Genomic DNA, 18,594 nt, shown 5'->3' on the forward strand with positions numbered 1-18,594 from the left:
AGAGGAGGCTGAGGGGAGCCCTCATCGCTGCCTACAACTGCCTGAGAGGAGGGGGGAGCTAGAGGGGTCAGGCTCTGCTCCCAGGGAACAGGCAATGGGACGAGGGGAAACAGCCTCAAATTGTGCCAGGGCAGGTTTGGATTGGATACTAGGAAAAAATTTCTTTACTGAACATGGTCAAGCCCAGAGAGGCGGTGGAGTCCCCAGCGCCGGAGGTGTGCAAAACACGTAGACATGGCGCTTGGGGACACGGTTTAGCAGGCACGGGGGTGTCAGGTTAACAGTTGGACTCGATGATCTTGGAGGTCTTTTCCAACCTTAATGATTCTATGATGCCAATTACCTCTGAGGTTTTCTGAGAGCAGGTAGCACGTTCCAGCCTGGGAAAGCAAACAGCTCCCAGGGCTGCGCATCACTCCCGCAGGCGGAGCGCCTTTCCGTTGGACTGAGATCAACTCCTCTTGAGGCTTCTTTCCAAAGCTCACCGCGAGCATCTGACGCGGGCCGGGGTTCTCTAGAAAGAGGTCAGCACGCTTTTCGCTCAGCGCAGTTAAAAAAAAAAAAAATAAAACCCAAACGAGACCAAACTGGAGTTCCAGGGAGCTTTTATTGAGTTTCATCAACAAAATCAGGATTTTACCATTCCATTTTTTTTGCACTCCGAACTCGTGAAGCTCTTCACGAGTCAGTGCTGCGACGCACGTACAGCCAGAGAAAATACATTCTCAACAAAATCCGAGCTCCGCTGGAGAGTTTGCCAATTACCGATTTAACAGAACGCCAATTTTCCCCTCCCTCCCCTGAATGTTTTCAAGGACTAGTCCACATTGTTTGCTGGTTAACGGTAAGAACACCAACTTCTTGACTAGGGACCGGTGGATCACGACGGTCCACCCGAATTGCAAATAATTTCTTGTCTTGAAATAAAAGTTCCAGTTTCTTTCAATAAAGGGAACAGCGACTATTTTCTTCTCCTGACACCCCTTCCCCGTAATTATTGGTTAAAATACAGCAAGGCCGTATCTTAATAAACCCATCCCTCCCCCCACCCCTCCTTACCCTTCCCTAACCTGTCTACGGCAGAATTTAACAATGCTTCCACGCAGGGACATTTCAGCAACGCGACCGGTGAACTGAGCAAAACCTATAGGACAATCTGCCAAAGCCTCGCTTTGAAGATCAGATGCGTGCTCTTTGGTCCAGGGACCCGCTTTATGACAAAGATAAAACTGCGATTCACAGGAGATGGACCAGAAGTCACAGCCATCAGAAAGCTCCCTGCACAGCCTACAGGTGCTCAACCTTTACCACGGCGGCCGTACCGCTGGAGTTCCTGGGAACAAGATTCACTCCGTCCTCAGAAAGCAACAGCGGCTCGGCCCCAGCTGCGCTACAGAGTCCAGCACCAGGACGAGAACTGCTGCCGCGGCATCTCCCTAAGCTCTAGAACAGAAACCGAGGCAGGACAGCCGTCTGCTCAGGTTTCTGTCCTATCAGTCATTTGAAAAAACAAACAAACAAAAAACCCGCAAAACCAAACCCCCCCCCCCCCCCAAAACCTCCCAAACAAACAGGCGTGTGAAGCATTTTTAAATTCTTGGAGCAGACACCCTCCCCCATCCCAAGTAAAAAATAAAGAACAAAATATCAGAATGAGATGATTTGATACCAACACGTACGCAACATGAATTCATGTTGAGCTTCCCTGTTCTTACCCACAAAAAAAGTCACAGAGGGCAAAGGAAAGATGCTCCCATCTCATTCTGGAAATTGAAACACGTATTTGAGACCAGCCCACCCCCCACCTCCCCTTTGGGAAAAGCCCTCCGGCAACTGCGGCGCGCGCCCAGAGACCAGCCTGCGGCTTCTCTCAAGCGGGCCAGCTGAAGACTCGCTTCACCCTCTTCACAGCCACCTCCCCCAGCCGTGAAGCTCCATTTCATCAGATTCAGGGAGTGACACGTTTATAGACTTCCGAGGGGAAAAGCGCAGAACGCGTCAGATCCTCAATCGCATCGTCTTTGTCAGAGGAAGTATCTGACCCAGGGCTCATCGCTGAAGGCTCCAACTAATGCCTAAGTGTGAAGGCTGGCACGTGACCAGCAAAACCAGGAGCTCGCAAGGAATCTCGGGAAGCCAAGGTTTACACACGCTCCTTGCCTCCTGGACAGGGAAAAAACCAACAAAAAACCCCAAACAAAATAAAAAAACAACAAAAAACCAAACCCCAAACCCAAAAAAACTAGGATTATCCTAGTCCTTTGGAGCATCTTTCCATTTGCAAGATCACGTCTGTTAGAGATAGCCTACCAGCACCAAAAATAGGCCGCTTCCTCCTTGACAAGAAGCCACCTACAAATGGTGCCCCCGATAGTTCAGGTAAGTGCCAATCCTCAATTAGAGGCCAAGTTTAAAGTAATACTTTCAAAAGTTCTGTGCTTCAAGAGGGACCATCAAGGCCTGGCACCAGGCTAACCTACCACACATCCAAGCAGAGCACACACGTCTGACTCGCCATCGCTATCCTGTTCTCTTACGTGTGCGTGCCCCGGTAAGATACAAAACTTGTATTTACATTTTTCTCGTCTTTGTTGCACTAAAATGATCCCTCTTCTGTCTCTGGAAAAAATCATACGCTGGCTGCAGTACAAGAGCAAGGTTTTACTTTTGGTCAAAGTCACCACCCACAAACTCCCACCCCCCACCCCCCAAAAGCACCCCAAAATTGTTTACATTTAGTACCTGCCAGTCAGATGTAAGCTGTGTGGCTCACAGAGTGTCTGTGACCAAGCTCGAGTTTGTACTCTAGTGCAGCATTTGCTACAATTACGGAGTCACTGCGGACAGAAGGAAAAAAAAAATCCCAAACGCAAAAACCTTTCCATCCTGTAGAGGTGTTGTCAGGAGGCACCTGGCTTCTATTTACGATCCGCGAGGGAACGGACGGGCGAGTCCGCCTCGTAGTCCCAAACGATTTTACTTGAATTTAAAAAAAGGGAAAGGGTCAAAACGGGGAGAAATTAAGACAAGTAATTCCTGCCTCAAAGGTAAGCGAGCGTGGTGTGAGTGCAGCATCTGTATATGCAATAAACGACCGAGCAAAAGGGATTGCGTTCGTCCAGGTGCCTCCTGACAGTGTTGGTGAACAGGCTAAAAGGGAATTTAAAAAGAGTACAGTTTTTGATTTGTCTCACTCCTCTTGCCTGTAGATCAGGCCAAACATCAAGCATGTTGGGAGGGGCACAATTTAAAGCAACACTACTCGACCGGAAAGCGCTTCTCAGCAATATACAATGCAAAATGACAGACAGCAATTCATGCCAAAACAGAGGAGATGGCAAGCAGCTTTCTGCAGCTTCTGACATTATCGGGGGCTTGCCCTTACCTGCTCACAAGTCTGGACAGAGGCCGCTCTGGGCAGAAAACGCACAATGCTGCGGGAAGTCAATCGATCCCACAAAGCTCCAGAACTGTCAGTTTATGCATGTAAAGTGGTTTTCTGTGGTTTCTCTTAAACCCAAATCCACGCCTTATGCATATACTGCTCAGCAACACTGGCACCCGCCGGATTTCCCTCACGCCGGGGTGGAACACAGCTCACGGCCCCCTTCAGAGCTTGTCAAGTTCCTGAAGGTTCTAGGGGGGAAATCAAAGAGCATCTCCCAACAGGCCGAGCTACGGATTTCGAGACCTCACAGACCCACGAGTGATCTCCTCTGCACGAGCGGTACGGGACAGCGTTGCTAGCACCAGAGCAAACCCACCCTGACAAGGGACGCTTGTAGAGGCCTGCTCTCCACGGAGGTCAGAGCACTTCTCATTGTTTAGTGTTGCAGAAAACTGAGCCCCTCTCATCTTTAGCTGCTCCCATAATCAGTCTAATCCCTTTAACCCCAGCAACCTTCATCACAAAAGAAAAAGTTATATATGAACCCAAACAGGAAAAAAAAAAAAAAAAAAATCATATTTACAAAGTTTGTACAATATACACATCTGATTTTCTATGGGACACACTGCACCAGAGGAAAGAGGGCCATGGCTCTGAAAGAAGTCTACGTATCAAGTGCTGTAACTACTAATGGAGACTCTTATGGAAACCAGTCTTTAGTGTTCTGCTAGAGCGTAGGGCTTTTCTTATGGCTCCTGCAAAGGATGACAGGCTACTCTTTCCTTCTGGAGCTACGATGCTGCACCTAATCAGCCCAGATTTTAAGTTGGTTTCGTTTTAAATACAGGTATTTACAGCGTGGGTGAACTGCAGATGCATATCAACTCCTCCAATTAAAAAAAAAAAAAAAAGTTGAAGAAAAAAGTAGTATTACTGATACGTTTCACCTCCCAGCCCTGGGCTTGAGTACTTGGGGAGGAGGAGAGGGGGAAGAGAGGGGAACTTTGACCTGAAACCAAAAACGGTTGTCGATTCCTTGGGCTGCGTCGGAAAGGTGATGCTCTGAATGGTCTCATAGCATAAGGCACTTTGCACGAATAAGTAACAAGCTCTTTAGCTTAAAACCAGATGAGTAACCAGGGAGAAGTTGAAATGCACTCAGTCGATGGTTGAAGAATTTGAAATAGCAGACAAGCTCGTGTTCATCAAGATTCTTCTCTTTTCAGGGTTTCTCTTCTTCCCTTGCTGCCCCTCCCACCCAAAGAAAAAAAAAATTTAAAACCAGCAGTTAGTGCAACTAATGTTCAATCAGCACACAGTGCAAACAAGTGGAAAAACAAAAAGACATTCCTCCTTTTATCTTCTTTCTTCCTTGCTGCCAAATTTAAAAAGAAAAAAAGGCCGAGCTCTTTAGTCTTCATAGTTCCGAAATGAAAAGACGAAGAAAAACCCACAAAGAGAAGGGTATCCCCAAAGAAACGATGTGTCACAGATCTGGATCAAAGGGCTTCACCTTCTGGCGTGTGTAATCAGAGCCTAAAGAGAAAACAAACCAAAAGAACAACCACAACACCCACAGTTAAATCAATTCTACACAAAACCAGAACCTAAGTAATGAATCACACTGACTGTGTAGCAGCTCTGGAAAAGCAAAGGGCATTCGGAACAGCTCAACCTCAACCACAGCTGCGCAGAACGAGGCGCTGCTAACGCCCTACTACTCCCATGGAGCATGACTATCTGCTGGTTTCTTCTCCTTCAGGAAGTGGCAAACAGTTCGCAGGCAAGGTCACAGCCTCTCCCTTAAGGATGCCACCCAAGAGCCTTTTCCGAGTTCGTCGCCCATTTGGGGTTTCTGTATTTACTTATAAAACACGGAAAAAACTCAGCCAGCAAAGCAGAGGCTGCAACGTCAGCTTGGCATGACTGTCGAGGGCTATCCTCAAACGATTTCAAAGAAGGGACGCGGGGTCATTTTAACGCTATTTAGCGGTCTGCTTCTATGGCCGCTTTTTTTTTTTTTTTTTTTTGTCACCTGAGAAGAATTTCAGCAGCTTCACTGGGATTCTCTTTCTAATTCACTGTCTCCGAGAAGAGTACACAAAAGAATGATTTCGAACCCAAACTGTACGGTGCCTGATCTCACACAATAGAGCATCTTAACTAAAACCAGATCAGACATCATCCTGCAGCTACTTTGCTTGACTGCAATCCAGGGCGAGTTTTCTTCTTATAAAAAGACTCGACTCTGCATTTTTCCCTCAGACTATGATGAGGAAGGGCACACTTGGGACAGCGAAAGCTCATTTTCTTTTAAAGCTAAGCAGACGACCTCGAGTGGCAGCAAAGACGAATTACAGCTTTGCTACCCACTTCGTTTAGAATCATAGAATCGCTTTGGTTGGAAAAGACCTTTAAGATCATCGAGTCCAACCGTTAACCTAACCCTGCCATCCCACCGCTAAACCACGTCCCTAAGCACCTCATCTATCCTTCTTTTAAATACCTCCAGGGATGGGGACTCGACCACCTCCCTGGGCAGCCCTTTCCAGAGCCTGATAGCCCTTTCCGCGAAGAAATTCTTCCTAATGCTAATATTTACTTGCAGGAGTTCTGTGAACCAAAGGATGCAAGAGATGCAGCACCTTTAGCTTGAACGCCTTCCTTCCAACTGGCGAGGCGCTTAGGCTCTTCTGTCGGTGCTCTGTTCTCAAAGCTAGCCATTTTCTCTCCTCACCTCTTTGAGGACCGCCGTCCTCTCTGCCCCTCACCAGTTACTCATTTTAGCTGAGCAACACCGAAAGAATTCCTCAGATTACCAGGAGCCATCCCGGCCTCGCCAGATACCATTCCCCCGCTCTCCCTTCCCCCCATTTTTGGTCTCCTCAGTGTATAGTCAGCATTTCAACTAAAACAACTCAAAACTACTCATCTTCCCCTCCCATCTTCAGCACGTCCACAGAACTCCTTGCACTGACCGCCTACTTCAAACCCTTGTTTTGACATTCAGAGCCTCTTTGGCACATCAGCTTCCCTTTTCCCCTGCGGGGAACGTTCACACATCAGCTCTTCTTTCATCCAACATAACTCCTCTATTCAGGAAGGCATTCACATACGCACATGTTTACTGTTTCTCATCTTCTACGGGTTCACTGTGGTATTCTGCCACATACAGGCTCTTGTCAATGTTGCTCGGTATGGGTTTAATTTCAGTTCCCAACTGCTCCTCGATACTTTTCAGGTTGAATCGATCATCATAGGTGATCAAGTTGATGGCCAGGCCAAGATGACCAAAGCGACCTTGAGACGAAAAGAGAAGACAAACAAACAAACAAACAAACAAAAAAAAAAAAGACTGAACTGAGTAATAGAAGGCTGACTGAAAAAGTCTGCAGACCGCAGAGTTAACACCACCGCTCTCTGATGATAACAGCAAATCCAGACCCCGCCACAGGTCTCTGCAGCTTCCGCAGCTGGTTTTGGTGTAGTTTCGTACTGCTATAGGAAAAGAAAATCCAGGGGGTGCCAAACGCTCTGACCAAACCTCCACATTAATTACCAACGAAAAGTCTTCCACTACTGCATTATGCACGTCCAGCCCTTCTTCAATAACAGAGAATTCTTGAACACGCCTGAACTTAAAAAGTTCAAGTACACCGAGTTCCTTTGCGTACTGCCTTTCTTAAGGAGATATTTTGCTGATGCCTGGAGATTAGAAACATACCTCAGAGCACAGGCAGAAGAAAACTACGCTTAAGACACCACGGAAGCGAAGTTTTCAGCACAGAATTTCCCCAAACTGCAAACAGGAGCATCAGTAAGTCTCCCAGGATTAAAGCAAAAATAGGCTTTTTTTTTTTTTTCTTTTTTCTTTTTTTTTCTTCTCTCTCTTCATTAGGCTGTTCAGGCCAGTTTCAAGAGAACAACCCGTTAATCAGATATTTGTGAAGATAACCAACCTCAGATGACGCGCAAAAAGACATCTGTCAGAAAAGCCAAAGGCTGCCTAAAATAGTTCTCAGACACAGTAATAAAAAACAGAAGCCAATTCAAGCCTAGAACACCACAGTTATCAGCAAAGTTGAGCCTAAAAGATGTTTTTCCTCTCACCTGATCTGCCAATACGATGGAGATAAGTCTCTGCCAGCTTTGGGAAATCAAAGTTTATCACCACATTCACAGCTTGGATATCAATACCTCGGGTAAACAGATCTGAAAGATGACACAGGTCACGAAGAAAGTTAATTTCAATGAGATCAAATGCTGACAGTATTTAAGGTGGAAAAATTAACAGCAATTAACACTGGCTCGCGCTAGTTTCCAGATGGAAGCTTCCCTTGTATCAAAGTTCGTTTACAACCAATTCCATTACAGCTCCTTCTTGCTCTTTATCCATTATAAATATAAATAATACAAGAAGAATGACCAAAACACCCGATCTGCACATCTATGCTGAAAAAGCAAGGAGCACAAAGCTAGGGTTTTTTTCCACGTTAGACTATTTCTGAGCAGGTCTTCTCATAGGAAGAGTCTCCTCAGACATGCTTGTGCATTGCCAACATCACAACAGACTCGAGATCTGAACTACATCCCGCTAGCTCAACTATTTTTATTTTGCTTCTACCAATTTCTGTTAAAGATGACCCAGACACGTGTAGCGATGAGCAGACGCTGCCACGGTATCGCCCAAAGAGGCCGTACGATGGAGAACTCTGATCGTACGCAGGCCAATCAAAACTATAAACATATTTAGAAAAGATGAGCTATAAACATGTAGAGAATTGGCAAAACTTACTCGCGTGATCCTAGCCCTGGTTCTACCGGTATTTCGTAAAGCTTAGGGCCTAACAACTCGGAGATCGCTCACGTGTGGAAGTATACAGAAAACGTGCAGGAAATACTATCGCACCAAGACAATTTGTTGGCAAGTTGTGCCTTCGCGGTTTGTCACGGAAGACAAAAATCCACATGCCTGTAGGAACGCGCATCCCCCCCCGCTACGCTTGACAAAGACATCTTACCAAAACGTTATCGCTTTGTTACAAGTCAAGTGATCTGTTAAACCTGGGCTAATGGCTAATCTGCTTTCTACCACAACCTTTAGAAACAGGGAAATGTTTAGGAACTCTTACCAGTGCAAACAAGATTGCGGCATAAGCCATTTCGGAAATCGTGGAACACACGATTGCGGTGCTCCTGGAAATATATATACACACACACATAAACAAAGCAATCAAACAAACCGACCAAACAGCTGCGACTTTCAGGTACATTCGAGTTACAAACACCAAACTTCAGTTGCGTAAATTCCTCCCCCCCGTCATTAGAGAACAGCCAAGTCAAACAAAGCTGCTAGCATGTATTTTTTTTAGCACTTCTTACCCACGTATTCTAAAGAACTTACCAGAGGGGCCACTGGTACCACTTCTAGACAGAGACACTTAACCGACTGCCTTTTAAAGCCTCCTACAGCTGCAGCAAAGCCATCTCAGAACGGGAGCATCTTAAGTTACAATTATGCGAAATGCGCATCGAGGAAGCGACACTGCTATTTTGACTACCATCTACCCCCAGCTCCCTGCCAAATTCAATGTATGTTTTATTCATGCCCTTAAAACCCAAAAGTCAGTAGTAACTTCATTTTCCAGTACGGAGTATTTTGCACTATCAGTTTGGAATTAGGGGCGGGACAAGTCAATTGCCTGTGAAGACTCCCTCACACAAAGATTAAGAGTGAAATTAACAGCGGAAATGACCAAGTTGAAGGTTTCCGCACAAACATACCTGCGTTTTGCCGCAAAGTTCATTTGCTGACTGATCAAAAGCGTACAAGAATCGGACTTCAAGGAACCCACCTGCCTATCTCTCCGTTCTCAATACTGACACTAATTCTATCGCTGCTTAATTAATTACCGGTCTGCATACAGCCCAGCAAACAAACAGTGGCATTACCCGTTAGTTCCGTGAACTGCAAGCTAGGTCTCCTCTAAAGCTTCCATTTGAACTTCCTCTATCTTACGTATAACACGAAAAAAAATATTTCAAAGTACTACTGTTTTACATGCGTCACTTTGACCTTCTTTGACATCTTTTAGTATACTTACTGAAAACAAGGAAATTACGTGCAGGAAGCTTGAGGACATGGGAGCCAACGTACCATTAACAGAAACCTCTGCACCAGCAAAGCTGGTCGGCATTTATCACCGTCTACACCAAGGCCACAGATGCTCGGTCGCCACGCACCAGTCGCAGCTTTCGCCGAGAGGTTTGACCGAAGCCACCTCCCCGACTTCTCAGATTCCCCTGCAGTGACAGCGTGAGCTTTACCGCCTGCAAAGCCACACGGGGCGCTCAACGGGCTGAGCACTGGGGTTTTTGTTCTTAGTTTTAAATCAGGCTTGTTTTCACCCGAGTCAGTTACACTGCGTGGTCTACCACGGCTCTCCATGCCAGAAAGGCGGCAGCAGCAGTAAGAACCATGCCTTCCAGCCACGGTCTGTGCTTACGCTGGGCTATTTAACCTGACCTGAAGTACTCTTAAATACCAACTGACCCGCTATGCTGAATAGTCTGGAAAGAGGTCTGGGGGCAGGGGGAGTCTAAAACCAAATCGATAGCGAAGCAATACATGTTTCAGTTTTCAATTAACACGTAAATTTAAAGCAAGCACGAGACTTAATTCAGCTATGCAGTAAAGCTTGGCGTGGTGGGGAATAAACAGCCGTAGACTTTGTACTCACCTGCCTCATTTTAGCGTGGATATAGAAGCAGGAATAGCCCAGCTGGGAGATCTTTTTGGCTAGCAGTTCAACCCGTTGAGAGGAGTTGCAGAAAATGATCGACTGGTTAATCTGGAGCTGAACATGTAAGTAGCGTGCTCAGTAAACGCAGCATTTTACTAACAAATGACTAAAGACGCAAGTCTAAACCCCTTCCAGAAAAAAGGCTAAGTGGGTATGCTCCTGGTAATTTACACAGCACGTTTTTGTACAAGGGCGGGGTGGAATTAACAAAGTTCTTTAACACAAAGGTGCAGGACAAGAAGCACACATTTTTAGCTTCAGCTAAAAGGCACATTTTGACAAGGAAAAAGTATCAGTAAGCTGTCTTTGCCACCCTCTGTCTTATTCTTGGTTTCAAAAGGAAAAAGAAAAAAAAAAAAAAAAAAAAAAAAAAAAAAAAGAGCTTCTTGACCCAGCCCTACTGCTTACCCTGGAAAACAGCGTATTGAGGCAGTGCACTTTCTGACGCTCAGTGACATAGGCATAGTACTGGGTAACTCCCTTCAAGGTCAGCTCCTCCATCAGATTAATCTCATAGGGTTTCTGCAAATGGGAATTCTGAAACACAGAGACAAGGATAAAGCGGGCGTATCTACACGCAAAACAATGCGAGTACTTCCCACCCTCCGGCACATTTAACTTCCTCCATGGCAAGGACGCACTACCTAGCCGCTCACTCTTCATGCTATACACAAAACAGACAGGGCGGGTAAAATTTCACAAAGGATTACTTATAAATCCAAGGCGACCGAGCAGGCCAAGCAGGAGCAGGCTCTGGAAGCAAATCGGCGCAGATGGCACGTAACTCACATACAAAGTGGAAAATGGTACCTTGTAGGCAAGAACTGCGGGTACCTAGCTTTCCCATTAATGCTACTGTGGGTCAAAAACGATTTTCAAGCTTCTGTCCTAGATTCAAGCCGATTTAGATTAAACTGGTGAAGCTTAGAGACGCTAGAAAAACCTAGCGCTAACAGCCAGGCACCACTCATTCACACACTTCATGTGCAATGTCACCGCCGCCATACGTACACGAATACATCTGCACTCACCATGAACTTCTGTACGCTCAAAGGGAAAGTGGCCGAGTAGAGCAAAATCTGTCTGTTTTTAGGTAGCGTGAGAATAATGTCTTCCATTATTTGAACAAAATCTTGAGACAGCAACTTGTCTGCCTGTAACAACAGAAGTTAACAGAGAGTAAGTTAAACTAACGGGGCAAGATTTCGGTCTTCTGGTAGTACCACACTGCAGGGGGGGAACCGCAAAACTAAGCGCCAGGAGCGTTCTCCCTGCCCTTACGATAGGACTGTCCCCTTTGGAGCACACACCGTGCTCCAAAAGACGTGCAATTTAGCTGCTGGAGATAGGACTCATCAGTAAATGGAAGTTTACCCTCTCCTGGTTTTCAGCACGTCGATTTAAACAGAATTGCAATCAGGAAAAAGGAAAGAAATCTAACTGAAAACAGTTATCAGGGTTCCTATTGGAGCCATCCAAGAGCTTTCACGCAACTATTTTCTCAACCTCTCACTCAGAAGCCTGTATGCTACTGGACGTTCATGAATCAGTTTTATATACAGTTACGTGGTAAGCACAGCTCGCTCGTTATAAACTGAAACCAAACAAAAAGCTTTCCTTCATTTCAGCGTAGGCTGTTAATCTATTCGTCGGAAATAGCAAAGAAGAGGGGAAAGGCAAATCTTCCTCGGTTGTTTTCTTAAAAGAGTCTTCTGTCAAAATACCCTCCCAAAAATACTGAGAAGCGGATGAGCTATCGCCGTATAGCACCTCCAAGAAAAGTTTTTGACTTGCTGCTGTGCATAACAAGGAGACCTGCTGAGCCACATCATTGCTTTAACTTGGCATTAAAATCCCAAAACGTTTAACATGAGCAACTTGCCTCATCCAATACTATCATCTGGACATGCTCAACTTTTGCTACTCCTTTCTTGATGAGATCGAGAATTCTCCCAGGCGTAGCTATCACCACATGCACTGTAAGGTTAGAAGAGAAAAAATGGTTGAGGTGACTAAAATAATGTTTCTGGCATTCACAGCCATGTTTCATATGAACGTTTTGAGAGAATAATGACAACATACAAACAGTGAACAAGACACGTCGTCGTCTGTTCTGAAACAGGAAAACAGTAACAAGCAGAAATTCCACTGCCACACTGTAAAAGCACAAACAGTAACCGTAGCGTAGGAAGAGTGCTCTGACCTGTATCGTCAAGCCTCATTATGTCATCTCGCAAATTGGTTCCTCCCGTTGTTGCCATCACTTTGGCACCTCCCATGTGTTTGCTGACTTGGATACAGATTTGACTGACCTGCAGGGCTAGTTCACGGGTGGGAACAATCACCATTGCTGAAAGTTAAAAGCAGCAGTGTGAGTTACTAGTAGCACACCATACCTTAAACACTAATCCTCAGAGGAGACAGAGACTTTATGACAGCTATACTTCTGCAGTTTTGGAGTTCCACTCCAGATATTCCGAAGACGACCATAAACTGCTTGCAACAACGCAAATTCCACCCCTTGGTATTTCCTCCGCCCAAGTCCCCCAGCCAGTGCTCTCGCCTATTACTCCAAGCCCACTTTCCAGGGCAAGATGGTAAAGTTCAGAAGATGCCTTCCATTTCAAGCTTTTGAAAGCAACCGTGGGACTTTTAAAATTCCCCCTCCCCTCCGCCACACCCCATTAACTTGCTTTGCAAGCACAAGCAGATAATCTACGCTGCTCCAATTCATTGACCGGTTTTAAATTCAAGTCTACTACGTAGTGACTGAAACCATTACCTGGCCGCAGCCAAGAGAGATCCATCTCAACTGACCTTGTATATTGTCCTTCTTTAAGTCTAGCCGTTCAAGTAAAGGAATGAGGTAGGCTCCACTCTTGCCTGTTCCATTTTTCGCTCTAGCCAAGATATCCCTACCAGATAAAGCAATGGGGATGCTCTCCTCCTGCAACGCAACGACAGACAGCGCATGAGCAATCATAAGCCATGCTCGCTAAAGAGGTTGGTTGAATTTAACTCTCCTCGCTCACAGTATTGCGTGAAATCCGATTTTTTTCATGAACGGAATACCCTGCAACCGCAAGCATCGCAGACTCACAGGACGAAGGAGTTAAACCTATCAGTAAAGAGTTCCCCAACAAAGCAATAGCTCTGCTCCCCACATCCCACTTAAAAGTCCCTATCTTGCCCGGTCATAAGAGAACCAGGGATCAGGCACCACAGGAATGGTAAACCCGTAACTGACACATAAGGAAAAAAATTGAAAAGTTAGGGAAAAAAAAAGCGTAGAGACAATGAGAGCTGCCAGCAAACTCCTCCTATGGAAGGAGATACCCACCTATACCTTAACATTAGAACCACCCGAGCCCACGTAATTCAAACCTGCACGCTCCTGTGATTTACTTCTCATAAACCCGGCAGGCCTTCCTTTTGAAACTTCAGCCATTCAAACACAGACCCCAAGTATTTTTCACTTGACTGTCTTTTATAGCAACACCTAGAGAACCCTCAGCCTTTTGGAAAGGCAGCATGGTTAGAACCTGTTTTTTTAAAGCAGACAAATTACCTAAAAGCCATAGCTTTCTTGTGCCTTAAGGAGATAAAGTGGTAGAGCTGTATCAATGATACTCCACCAAAGAGCAATTAAAAGGCAGTTCAGTGTCCCCCGTGTTCCCCCTCCCACCCCCCCAAGTTTACACGCGAACAGTTCTTAACAGAACAGAGGGACAGAAAAGTAAACTTGCTAGCATATTAATCTCTCCCCCATAATCCCCATTACGCTCCTTCCAGATGCTTACGATAAAATCAAAAGCCAAGACTAAAATGTGACAAAGCCAGAATAACAGCTAAAGGTATGCAGTTTTCCAGAAAGTGTACAGAATAGCCCCATTCTCACCGGGACTACTTCTGTAAAGGAAGTTACTGCACAGAGGATTAACACGCTAAGGCCTCCGGAATGCAAAGGAAAAGCCAAGTTAACTTCTCTAAAGCATAAGTCGATCCCGTCTCTAAGACACCCACTGCATGACGTAGCAATTTAGTCAGGCATTTGAAATTCTCGCCTTCCCCAAAGGGCCACCAAGTTCTACCATTCACAACCCCAGTTTTCCCAAATCATGACAAGAGTATCTGATGATGAAGCACAAATAAGAATTTCAATAAACATATAAAAACTGGAACACTGCTTTTAAGTAGTCTGTTTGTAAACAACCTGAATAGGAGACGGTTTTTCCCAGCCCATTTCAAAAATTCCCATCAGCAACTCCCGTTTCAAACAGTAATCTTCAAACTCGTTTCCTTTCGTGGAGGTCACGTCCTGAATAATCAAAAAAAAGCACATCCATAAGATTACGCCACACAACCCACAACCGTAGAGTGGTCTGACTCAACGAGAGATTGCCTACACGGGACGACCACAATGCGCATTCTATTACTATATAGGAGTTCCCACCAATGCGTGCAATACCGTACAGCGGAGAAAGAAACGTCAGCAAATTCGGAACCGTGAACGTAAACCGACATCTTTCCATCTGCCTTGCAAGAGACACTGACTATCAGTCCCATGCTGTAACACTAATAAGGTAAGAAAACCACAGTAAACTCCGTTTTTGAGCTTTCCAAGAGAAGCATCTCTCCCAAGTGGTTGTGGAACAAATTAATTCTTCATTTAAAAGAGCAAGAGCTGGACTGTTTTTAAATCTTTGCTTAGGAGAAATGTTTTGCCACTGCAGCTTCTCCCGCATCTTTTATTTAATATTTATTCCTACAATTCAAGCATCCTTACCGAAGTTTTGATTCTCAAATCCTTTGGAGGGAGTTTTAAAGTCTTCTTCCAGTCATCGCCAGGTCTATAGCGAAAGTAAATAAAAATATATTTAAAAAAAAATTGGTTTAAATCTTAAATTGGTTTCATCTTGCATTTTTATTTTCTCAGATACAGTGATGAACACGTAATGTTTTCACCTCCTGAAAGCTAAAAGCGCCTACACATATGAGCTCAAGTCTCTCTGAGCTAAGCAGGATGCAACAGGCAGGAAACTGTAAACAGAGAAAATCAGCAGTCTGCCAAGCGCACAGAGAATTTGTGAAATCTTTATCCGGTCGTGATTCAAGTCCCAGTTTTAGGGCACTGAATTAATCCAGTAAAGCACAGATTTAAAATTGAGCACTGACTTGGTCATATGACAGAAACTGGCTATAATAAATCTACACGAAACTATTTCATCACTTAAAAATAAAAAAAAAAAAAAAATATTCTTCTCTTGCCCAGGGGACATCCATTCTTAAACCATAAGCAATGCAAGATAAAAACGCCTTTGGGGAGGAAAATTAAGCAAGCACACACTCCACTTGCGGATCAAATGTCGTCTTTTGCTCTCAGTGAGACTTAGACACCCATCTTCTCTTGAAAGCCACTGTACAGAGGAGAGCAAGTCCTTCTCTTCCCCAGTCCCAGGAAGTCACGAGTGAATCTCGATGAGTTTAACTCATTAGTTTTGTTAGTGTAACCCATTTAAAAAAAAAAAAAAAAAAAAATAAGGAAAAAAAAAGTGAAACAAGTTAGGCAAACTTTAAGAACCTGAGCATTCCCTGATGCACTCTCTGATGACGGCTGGCATTTCCTGTGCAAAGAATCGAGTAACAAAGCAAAAGTGAATGTCGTTCAGCGGGAGGAGGGGGAAAAAAAGAAAAGGAACACGCTACCGTACCATCCGAGTCTTTTACTTCTTTCGGAATTTCCAACCAGCACGCTCACGTTTTATTAGCACGCTTCCAAAACCAGTTTGATGGTAGGACGGTATCACACTGGTACCATATTAGCTCAGCTCAGGCTTTGATGAATTAAAGCCGGAGCACTGCACCGAGAAGAGCAAGCGCTACTAGTTAAGACCAATGACAAAAGATAAACCACTTAAAAAAATTTCTCACCACGAGAAAGAACTGCAAACAAACGACTGAAAAGCGTACACAACTGGACTGAGACTAGGTGGCGTTTCCTCCTCTGTCTTAAGTTTCAGTTCAGTTCCTTCCCACTCCCCAACTTCCCTCTCGTACCACTCGCAACGAGCAAAGAAAAGAGGATGCTGCTGCTGCAGTTGCCGCTCAGTGGGCTACCTCTGACAAGCGGCCACACGTGCTGAAAAGCAAAGCGTCGAATTCGATTTTCACAGTGACCACGCTGCAAAGATCGCTGCCAGAGAGCAGCTCGCGCACGGCAACACGGCTTTCTTTTCATAATGCACATCACAGGACGTTTCTAACCGCCAATGTCATAAAACAACAGAAGACAAGTTTTTAAAATGGAAACCCAAGAACACTTCCCCATACGTGACTTTTAAACATTACTTCTGCAGCCGCCGATACAAACACTTACTTGATAGCGGTGGTCATACTCTGTGCTTGCTGTTGAGTGCCGTTATTGATTGTGTTGGCATTTTTCAGCTGGTTCATCTGTTGCTGAGTTTGTGTGCCTCCACCTCCTGGGCCCCCGCTGGGTTTTACAGGGCCTCTCAACTGCCCATTCTGACTGGATAGACCCATTATAACAGGGTTCTCTGTTCTGGCCGTGCTCATGCTTGTATTTTTAAAGATGTCTTTTTAGACTTCAAAACTTTGAAAGTCAGTACAGAAACTGTAATAACAGTTTATTAGACTCTCCAAAACGAAGAGATAAATAAGTCTTGCTCAATATATGAGTCCTTTATTGCAATGCAGGCAAGCACCTGTAAGTCACTCAAAAGTAAAGTAGTAACTTGCTCTGATGCACTGTGGATCAACTTTTTTTTAAAAAAAGCCCTCTAACAAAGTTGAGTCGTATCAGAATTCACTTGCTTCAATCTGAAAGAGAAGTAGACAATAACAATTAGCATGTGGATTTTTGTCTACGCAAACCACCACATCGCTTTACCTCTGTATTTTAAGAATCGCTTCTTCCCGGGCAGCGTACAACAGCAGTACTCGCTTTTCTGTTTTCTCTGTAATAATTACCGAGACACGTGTCAAACTTTTGTCCTCCTTTATAAAGCTGCGCCCACCACCTTCAGTCACCAAAGTTCATTTTCTAAACAGCTATGCTTCCAGCAGCCTTCCAGTGAGAAACCGCTTGAAAAATACTACCTACTCCTGCCCCTCATAAAGTAAGCATGAATTACATCAAGTGCTCTGTCTGTTCTTGACATTCCCCCACTTCTGCGACACAGCAAAGCAGCCGTAAAACGCTAAGCCACAACATTACGCCCAAGTTTGTGACAGGAAGCGTGACCACAATATCAAGTGGACGTTCCAGTTCGAACTGACAAAACCCTTAAGTTACCCTGATCACCCTTCTCACTGCAAAAGTGAAATAGAAATTATATTCTCTTTTTCCAATTTAAAATCAACAAAACCCAACAAACAGCTTACCCTCCTCCAACCCCAAAAGCAAGTTCAACCAGCTTACAAAAACTTTTAAATTGGGTATTGATTTAACACCACTTGGAATAGCGAAACTAACGATATCATCAAGCTGAACTGACAGTAGCTTCCTGTTTTGTTAAGCCTAAACAACTGAGCTTAAACCGAAGCACTGAATAATGCACATTTACACTAGCTATCTAGCTTCCTGCTTATGTGTTCCGTGTGACGTTACCTTCCAGCTGTCAGTAACAACTCATATTGCGCTCAAAAGATAACATTTGGTACACATGACTTAATGTTGACACCGTATTTAACAGAAAAGTTGGCAGAACCGAAGAAAGATGATACAAAGTCTGCATCTTACATAAAGTAAGCAACAGACCAGAACTGAAAAACTCTTTATGATAAAATTAGGGAGCCCAGACAGTTCATAGTCCAAAACCTTTCAGAAGCAACAGAAAATAGGCTCGCCTATACAGCACCACGTTGCAACGTGTCTGTACTTTGGGAAAACGCAAAGGAAAAACCAGAAAACTACTGCTGCCTAACTTCAGCATCCACAAAAAGCGCGCCTTTCCCCAGTGAATAACAGGCACATTCCAGAGCGTTTCAAGAGGATGGAAGAGGAATCCAGACACTTCCCAGACTTCCCAGCTGTTTCCCAGCGTGTCAATTCGAGCTTCACGGCAAAACTTCACAGGTCGCGGAACTAGGGGGGTTTTTTTCTGCTAGTTATCCTCCTGACTGGAAGCACTGTTTCGAGGCGCCTCCGCAGAGAGATTGCTCATGCCCGTTAACTTTGTAAAAACCGAAAGAGTCACAAAAGTAACCAGGGCCGCCTAAAAGACCCAGATACCAAGGCCGAGGAGCCCTTCGAACTCCCTCGCTCCTAACTACCCTTTAAAAGGGCAGAGATTCAAGGAGGACGCTCAGCCTCACCGAACCCAACAAACCTCCCCGTTCCGACACGACAAGCGCCACCATTTCGCAAACCATCGGTCCGAC

The 18,594-nt window shown here is 44.9% G+C and overlaps 1 protein-coding gene across 1 annotated transcript; it reads right to left on the minus strand.

Moving 5' to 3' along the window:
• Window positions 1-647: 647 nt before the first annotated feature.
• Window positions 648-18,586, minus strand: DDX6 (DEAD-box helicase 6). Its single transcript, XM_009648071.2, has 13 exons — window positions 16,568-18,586; window positions 14,978-15,041; window positions 14,405-14,509; window positions 13,009-13,138; window positions 12,395-12,541; window positions 12,074-12,168; window positions 11,223-11,345; window positions 10,600-10,728; window positions 10,129-10,245; window positions 8,521-8,584; window positions 7,499-7,600; window positions 6,509-6,688; window positions 648-4,924 (listed from the first exon to the last, which is right to left on the minus strand). The coding sequence occupies exons 1-12, from the start codon at window positions 16,765-16,767 to the stop codon at window positions 6,513-6,515; spliced, it is 1,452 nt and encodes a 483-aa protein (XP_009646366.1). The 5' UTR covers window positions 16,768-18,586; the 3' UTR covers window positions 648-4,924; window positions 6,509-6,512.
• Window positions 18,587-18,594: the final 8 nt, after the last annotated feature.

The sequence above is a fragment of the Egretta garzetta genome, unplaced genomic scaffold, assembly GCF_000687185.1.
Source record: "Egretta garzetta isolate BGI_Z169 unplaced genomic scaffold, ASM68718v1 scaffold391, whole genome shotgun sequence".
Taxonomy (NCBI): Eukaryota; Metazoa; Chordata; class Aves; order Pelecaniformes; family Ardeidae; genus Egretta; species Egretta garzetta.

What these genes read in the sequence shown, in the direction of transcription:
- DDX6 (XM_009648071.2), bottom strand. Translation starts at nt 16,767, where the DNA reads ATGAGCACGGCCAGAACAGAGAACCCTGTTATAATGGGTCTATCCAGT. An exon ending in ATTTGAGAATCAAAACTTCG is followed by an intron (nt 14,510 to 14,977) that starts GTAAGGATGCTT and finishes TTGATTATTCAG; the next exon opens with GACGTGACCTCCACGAAAGG. An exon ending in TCAATACGCTGTTTTCCAGG is followed by an intron (nt 10,246 to 10,599) that starts GTAAGCAGTAGG and finishes TTACATGTTCAG; the next exon opens with CTCCAGATTAACCAGTCGAT.